This window comes from Microtus ochrogaster, linkage group LG2 (genome assembly GCF_000317375.1).
Source record: "Microtus ochrogaster isolate Prairie Vole_2 linkage group LG2, MicOch1.0, whole genome shotgun sequence".
NCBI classification, from domain to species: domain Eukaryota; kingdom Metazoa; phylum Chordata; class Mammalia; order Rodentia; family Cricetidae; genus Microtus; species Microtus ochrogaster.
In genome coordinates, this window is record NC_022028.1 from 11434357 (window position 1) to 11442527 (window position 8171).

General features: G+C 41.8%; 1 protein-coding gene across 2 annotated transcripts in view; it reads right to left on the reverse strand.

The window, feature by feature from the left end:
- Positions 1 to 654: 654 nt before the first annotated feature.
- Positions 655 to 8171, reverse strand: part of Ogfrl1 (opioid growth factor receptor like 1) — a 13180-nt gene continuing 5663 nt past the window's right edge. For both annotated transcript variants that reach the window (XM_005359873.3, XM_026785534.1), the window contains exons 4-7: positions 5803 to 5881; positions 5638 to 5704; positions 5375 to 5520; positions 655 to 1531 (exon numbers count right to left, since the gene is read on the reverse strand). In XM_005359873.3, the coding sequence (XP_005359930.2) occupies positions 865 to 1531; positions 5375 to 5520; positions 5638 to 5704; positions 5803 to 5881 (959 nt within the window). In that variant the 3' untranslated portion in view covers positions 655 to 864. The remainder of the gene's footprint in view (positions 1532 to 5374; positions 5521 to 5637; positions 5705 to 5802; positions 5882 to 8171) is intronic.

Consider the following 8171-nt stretch of genomic DNA (forward strand, 5'->3'; position numbering starts at 1 on the left):
GATGCATGAATGGCTCAAAGGGCAAAATCGCTCGTCGACAGTGTGAGGAGACATCTTTAGAAAACATTTGTGATTTTTTTTTTTAAAACACTCCTCAGTGAGTGTAGTCCGAATCAACCACCAGTTTTATATATAACAGCCACAAAAAGTCTATTTTTGTTCTGTATTTACATACACACACACACACACACACGTCCTTTCTAAACACTTAATACTGAAAATATTCTTATTATTCTAAATATTAAAAAAATCTTGAAATCAGACTATTAAAAATTTCCCTCTCCCCAGCTGGACACGGGTCCTAAAGTGTGCTGGAAAACTCTTGTGGACGCTGACGAAGACGGAGCAGAGGCAGGCTTGCAGACAAGTGGGATCGACTACCACTGCAGAACCCAAAGCTAAGAACACCAAGGAGCTGCAACAAAGAATCCAGATGACTTTCTGGATACATTCGAGAAAACCTGCTCATCCTTCCAGTTTCAAAATGAATTTAAAAGTCCAGTAAGACCGCATCTGGAGAGGGTCCTGATTTCTACATGAATCTCTCAAGAGAACAAACAGGCTGAATACAAAATGCTACTCGATTAGTTCTAGATGACCTGATAATATTTTTTAAAGCAACTATTATATACAGAATTTGGAAAAACACATCCTAAATATATTCTTTTATTGGATCTGGTCTTAAAAACTTATTAAATATCCAATTTCATTGTGATCCAAAATAAAAAAAGAAGAACAAACGGTTTACAACAAAATTCACAGATGGCTAACATTTTAAACGTGACCTCATCTCTGTTCCTCAGGGTAAATTAGACAGGAGTTTTTTACACTCTTAACCGGAACTGGTTTGTGAGTTTGTGACATTCACTGTGACACTACCTCATCGTGGCAACTGGTGTTTTCAGGATTTTCCGAGTCTTTGCTCTGGTTTTCCCCCTCTTCGACATTTTCAGAAGAAGTTGGACATTCCCCTTTCCCTGTGGTCTCAGTAACTGTTTTCTCGGGTGGAGGATTTGATTCTTCAGCAGCACTGTCTGGCTCTGTGTCTTGCGGTTCGCTATCTTCACTGCAGGGCTCCGGGCTCGGCTTCTCTGTCTCCTCCACAGCCTCTCTAGGGGCCCCCTTTTTCTCTTCCACAGTTTTGCTATTTAGTTGAACAGCTACTGAGGAATTTTTGGAGTCCTTGGATTTCTTGTGCATAGATGTTTGACTACTCGAACCTGAAGTGGGCAGAGCAGGCATCTTCTGGGCTTTGCCTTGCTCCAGCTGTTCTTTCTTAGGCGGGCCCCAGATGAAATTCTCCGACGGCCTGTAATGTTTCTGGGCAAAGCGCAGGAGCTTCCTCCTCTCTCTTCTGTCTCTAATGGTATACACGAAATACTCCAGAGCACTCTGCCTGATGTTGGGAAGAGTATTCTCCACCAGAGCCTCGTGGAGAATGAATTTTACGAGAGGGGATTTAAAACTCTCGTACCCAAGCTCACCAAGGCTTTTCAGAATCCGCGTAATTCTTAAATAGTTGTGCTGGGACCTGAAAGAGAGAATTACAGAACGTAAGAGAGAATAGCATGTATTTGACTCTGAGGTCTCGGCTCAAGGCACCCTATGTGAAACTCACATGTACAAGCCAACTCTCCTCTTGAAAAGACTCTCTATGTAAAGAATTACTGGGATTGAATGCATCCTCACTGGTGTTACCTTGTTTACTAACATATATGGGGACGAGGGATCTATGAGAGCAGCTTGCGACAAACCGCCAAGCATCAAGTTAGCTGATGTCGTCATAAGAAACGATGGTACAGAAAAAGATGGAAGTGTGAAAAGACGTGCACAAAACCCTTGCTACATGTATCTGCCCTAGCTTCCAAAAGTGTTTGAGTTATTAAGTCAGAAGTAATTGCCAAATCATCTGGAAATGTTGGAGAAAGATGTCAAATTATTTGAGATATGGAAGTGTAGTAGCTCCATGGTCTTATATTTCAATAGGAGAATACAGATAAAACGGAAATCTTAATTTTTTGAGCCAACCAATGACTGGGATAGATAAGCCCACACGAATTTTATTATCTCCATCCTCGTGGATGTTTATCTTCAAAGTATTATTTTACAATTTAATTTTCTTTTCGTCTGAAAGGTGACACCTAGACATATGTCTTAGTATTATGGATCTGTAACATCAGGATTTTCTTAAAGCTTCTTTCTGTGTCTGTGTAAGTCTATATGCATTGTGTGTGTGCAGGAATCAAGGAAGGTGAGAAGAGGGTGCCAGCTTCACAGGAACCGGAGTTAGAGGCAGCGAGGTGCCACGTGGGTGCTGGGACCCACACCCTGGTCCTCTGCGAGAGCAAGTAACAACTTTTAACTGCCGAGCCATGTCTCCAGCCTCAAATCTACAATTTAAATTGTGTTTTGAGACAATGTGACTGGGGTAATATTAAGAAACCATACCACTAACCACAGCATTGATTTAGCGGTCACATTAATGTAGAGCTCTTGAGTTGAAAGAACTTATTGACAAACCTCGAAACGTGATGAAGCAGATACCAGGTTTGCAACCCAACCACTCTATGGCAAACAGGAAACTTAGTGTTTGCATGCACATTCATCTGCATCTAGACATTGGCAAGCTAAAGTATTTATGTAACAGAAAGGGGAAAAGAAAGTAAAAAAAAAAACAAAGATCAGGATTCTAGAAGAAATTCTCTATAATCGGGTGCTTCAGTATGATTTGATATAAATGCCACAAGGAAAGGCGAAGTGGTGGAAAGAGAAGTTCAGTCCCTGCACACCAGGGAACTGAGAAAGGGCTGCTCGAGAGACCAAAGGGCAGGGCTGATTTTGCCAAAAGCCTAGACAGGAAAAGGGGGAACACAGGAGGGAAATGAAACCTAAGCTAAGAGTGAGTACGGCTCGCTGCAAACAGGATCTGAACAGCTTCTTGAGGTTGATCTGCACAGCTGTGCCCTCGTGCCTGGACATATTTCACCAGCATATTTTACCACGGTTGGTCACTTGTTCGCTCGACACTACTTCATGTTGCTCTGATTAAACAGTTTTCCTCCGCTGAGCTATAAATACAGCCAAGTCCCGGCCTATTCTTTAAAGCGTTCAAGACGCCGCACGGCTTCAGTCACATAGAAGCAATGACATTTAAGAATAAGTCACAGAAGAATCCAAATGAAAATGAAGACAGAGGAGATACACTTATATCATTCCACATCATTTGCCCAGTTATAACAAATAAAAATTTCCGGCAATTAGGAAGCTGTAGTGGCATGCATCTATAATGCAGGGATTTGGAAGGCAGTGCTGGGAAGATGGCAGATCTGCAGTCAGCCTGGGCTCAGAGACCTTGTCTCAAAGACAGTCCTGCAGAGAATTCATATTTGGTTCCCAGCACCTGCCGTAGGTGCTGAACGGGATCTTCTGACTTCTGCATGCATCTGCATAAATGTGGCATACACAGAGACAAGCAGGCACACACATATACATGTAAAAATTTTTTTTCAAATTAAAAAAAAATGTTTTCCTCAGAGAGTTCATCTAGAGCTGGGAAAACAGACAGACACTGGATGACAGGAGGAGAGGGAGCGAGGTGGGGCAGTGCGGAAGAGCTGTAAATTCAGGCGGTTCTTTCCAGCCAGGGCTAAGAGACAACCTAATTAAGTAAAGCCTTCAGAAAAGGCTCTGGTCTTGGCTATAAATGAAAAGACCTGACAATGATACCCTGGGGAGGACTCAAGCCTTTGATCACATTCTGTCCAGGATTTACAACTTTAGCCACGATGTGCCAAACACAACTGTCATTCCAAGAAGCGACAAAGTGATAGTGGTTGGCACACAGAAGTGCGGTGTGCTCACTCTCTGCCACAGGCTGCCTTACACACAGCCTTCTTCAACAGCATGACAGAGTTGCTTAGAAACCATCCAGACCTGACTGTCTGTGGGACACAGGCACATGCAGACGTGTTTGTCTTTAAATAGCTTACGTAGCGAACTTATCCCGAGTTCTAAGTTAGCGGGTCTCCAGTGAGGAGCGTAAAGATTTATGCCCAAGGCTTGAGCAGAGCCGATTTGAATAGTGTTACTTAAGACATGGGAAAAAGACACCCCAACCTTAGTATTTCCACCCCTCTACCAAAGCAAGAAAGTTCTAGGAAGATGCAAACATTTTAAAGAGCCGATGCCAAAACTCTGATTGTTTTTGCCAAAGAGAAATCACTTACGTTAGTTTTTTTTCCTTAATACTTGCCCAGTTCAGCTAATTACAAGGTGCTAAAAAAAGTTTCTTAAAATTGTCGGTTTAGAGTCCAGTACTCCTAAGTCACGCTATAATTAAAAATGGGAAGAAAACCAGTGTGCATATGAAGAAAATATTTTTAAAACTAAACTTTGGTTATAAGTATTAATTACCATTATACATATTCAAGCAAAAGAGTACAGCTAAACCCATCCAAGAAAGCTATTCAATTTTCCTTTGTAGATTTTGGAATTAACCACAAATAGGTACTTGTCTTTTACCTAACTCATGCAAATAACTTTTCCTCTAGTCCTCTAGTAGGAAGTATGGCCACATTGAATGAAACCATTTTTATTTATACATCATAGACCTCAGTCACGAATTTAATATAAGGTATTTGCATGCATGAAGATATTAGAAACTGTTTGTACCGAAAGCAGCCTATGGCCTAGGAGAGAAGATATGAAAAACTGCAAGCAAACAATAACTATAAACTCCATGAAACGTGGCATAGAGAGGGAGAAAAGCCACGTCTGGCTGAAGGCAGAGGATTCAGGAAGAAACGGCTCTTGAGCAGAACAGCCAACGTGCTATGCAGATTTGTCCTTTGGAGTTTCTGTGCTTTGCATCAGAATGTACAAGAAGAAATAAATGCATATCTGACTAAATTTTGATTCCTATTTCTATGCCCATCAGCTAGCCAATCAGTCCTATGCCCAATGTCTAGCTATCCCTATGCCTAATAGTGTTCCTATACCCAGTGTCTAGCTAGTCCTATGCCCAATATCTAGGAGTCTTATACCCAATGTCTAGCTATCACTATGCCCAACGGCTAGCTGTTCCTATATTCAGTGTCTAGCTAGTCCTATGCCCATCAGCTAGCTAGTCCTATGCCCAATATCTAGGAGTCTTATATCCAATGTCTAGCTATCACTATGCCCAACAGCTAGCTATTCCTGTGCCCAGTGTCTAGCAAGTTCTATGCCCATCAGCTAGCCAGTCCTCTGCCCAATGGCTAGCTGTTCCTATGCCCAGTGTCTAGCCAGTTCTTTGCCCAATGGCTAGCTCTTCCTACTTTCCAGACAATGGGGCCACGGGAGAAGGCCACTGGCTTACCATTGGGGCTTCACTTACTCATTCAGATGCTGAAATCTTTCTTGCCAATTTGCAGCCCGAGCAACATTCCCAGTTTTATCAATCAGCTTTATCCCAAAAAATTCTAGCATCATTTTATAAGCCAAGAAGAATCTTCTGATTGCTTCCTTTGTTTTTTTGAATTCCTATTATAAGAAGAAATAAAAAAAAAAAGTCACTCGAAATGTCTCAGTAGCTATCAGGACAACAAAGAAAGGATATTAATTGGCTACCTCATGCAAGATGAATTGAGTTTGCATTACCTCAATTTCATATGTAGTTAATTCTTTAGCATAAAAGTTCAAGCCTTGTTCTCTCAGGGGAAAAAGCCTAGTTGGTTAAAAATAAAATAAAAATTTTCAATGTACACTGTCTTGAGAACACACAACTACCAAGGGCCCAGTTCAAGGTGAGAGCATTTAACTGACCATTGAATGTAGGTGTGGTTGTGCTCCAGCTTCTCATAGTCTCCCTTCCATTTACTCAGGACCTCTTCAATGTAAACCCCTAAACAGCAAATTTTTAGAAAATGAACCACTCACTGAAAACACGGCGATGGCATTTTAACATACAGGTCACCTGAGTTTTATAATAAACCATTAGTCTAAAACCAGCAACATACAAGACCACTCCTGAAAGAGGAACAAATACTCGGTAATACGATAAGCCTAATTTAAAAACACATAGCAGTAACTTGAATTACAAAACTCTGTACTAGGCAATGCACTCTAGAGCAGAGGGTGGCAAATGATGGTCTAATGACCATCTTGTTAGTAAAGTTTTATTGGAACATAGCCAAGCACACCATTTATATACTGTCCACAGGTGCTTTTTACTACAACACAGACCTGAGTGTTACGATGGACTATCAAAGTCTAACACATTTGCTATCTGCCTCTGTGCAGAAAAACTATTCCAAACAGCATTATCATCTCCATACGATTAATAACAACAAAAAATTACTAATGAAAACAATGCTGTTAAGTGATGTAGCTGTTCAAAGTCACATACTAACAAATTATTATTATTATTGTTATTAATGATGATAACAATCTCTTCAGTCATACACTAGGATCAAAGTAGCCTAGGAGAAAACACTAGTCTTTGTGCCTGTATAAAGTAAGTCCTTTTATTATGGCCCCATGTTCTCCTATAAGAACTTAATAAAAGCCTTTTTATCCTCAGGTCTGTCAAGGTCCTTACCACTGGCCAGTTAGCTAATCTTACAGAAACAAACAGACAAACCCACAGCTCATCTCATTCTTGTTTTCTCAAAGATCAGCAGCTTGTTGCCAAGGCCCCTCCCAGAAATGGGAAAAGTTGTACTGAATCACACCACACTGTAGGTTTAACTGTAGGTTCACAGGTTCACCCTGTAGGTTTAACACATTGGAGTCATTTTTCTCCTGCGTTTTTTTTTTTTTCCTTAATCAATAGTAAATAAAACTGCATCTATGTCCACAGGTTTGCCTCCAGACTTCTGGGACACCAAAATGTTTAAGTTAATTGGATTTGGCCATTTTGGCAACACGCCTCAGGGCATCAGATCAGGACTCCCTCTCCCAAACACCACACCGTCTTTCAGCTCCCTTTCCGGCTTAATCACCGGATATCCCAAGACTCTGAAAGGTTCATGTCTTAGGGTTCCTATGGCCAGAAATGACGTAGGGAGGGAAGGGCTTTTTCCCTCCCACTTCGACATCATAGCCTGGAACTGAAGGGAAGCTCGTCTAGGAACTTGAGGCAGTAACTGAAGCAGAGGCCATGGAGGAATGCTGTTTCCTGGTTGGTTTCCCATGGCTCGCATGCCTGCTACCTCATTCCATCCAGGACCACCAGACCAGGGATGATACAGCTGCTCGTGTGGTCAGCCCTCCCATCGTAGACATCAATGCAGAAAATGCCCTAGGCTTTCCCACAGAGCAATATGATATGGGTATTTTCTCACTCAAGGTTTCCTCTTTGTAAATGAGCCTGTATTAGTTAACATAAAACTAGCCAGCCCAGTTTACAGACTAGGGCAGTGGTTCTCAACCTTCCTAATTCTGCAACTCTTTAAGACAGTTCCTCATGTTGTAGTGACACCCCCTACCCCCACCAAGCATAAAAATATTTTCATTGCTACTTCATAACTGTAATGTTGCTACTGCTATGAATCATAATGTAAATACCTGTGTTTCCCGATGGTCTCAGGAAAGCCCTGCGAAAGGGCCGTTCGACCACCAAAGCGGTCATGATGTACAGGTTGAGAACCGCTGATCTAGGACCCCCGCTAGCTGACTCATACTGTTGTGAATGTCACTCTTACTGAGAGCAAATGACAGGAGTCAGGGCAATCTGGTCACCTCACACTGATCCTCCAAGGAGACTCTGGCTCCTACTCTGCCTATACACAATTCAGACACCCATTGAGTGTGCTGCCTCAGGTTTTTTGTTATTTTGCTTTCAAGTTTGTAATCAAATTACCATAGCAACTGTGAATTTTGGCTTTGGGTTTGGAAAAGCTCCTATGCTTTTCACGGGTTTCACGGGTGTGAGGGGGGCACGTTTATTTGGCAGGGTTCAAACAGGGGTTGCTGTAGTGACTTAGCCCTTGATTCTGAAAAGTGGCAAAGGTAATTCTAGACACAAACAATATCTTTACTAATGTTCTAAATAATTTTTAGGTATGGCATAGCAGAAAGAACAGTGGAACTTAGTCCCTCTCTAAGATCAATTCAGCAACCCAGGAAGTCAGTCATTTAGGCTTCACGTCCCAGTTACTGCATATTCGAGATGAAAGGCTGAATTCAACCCC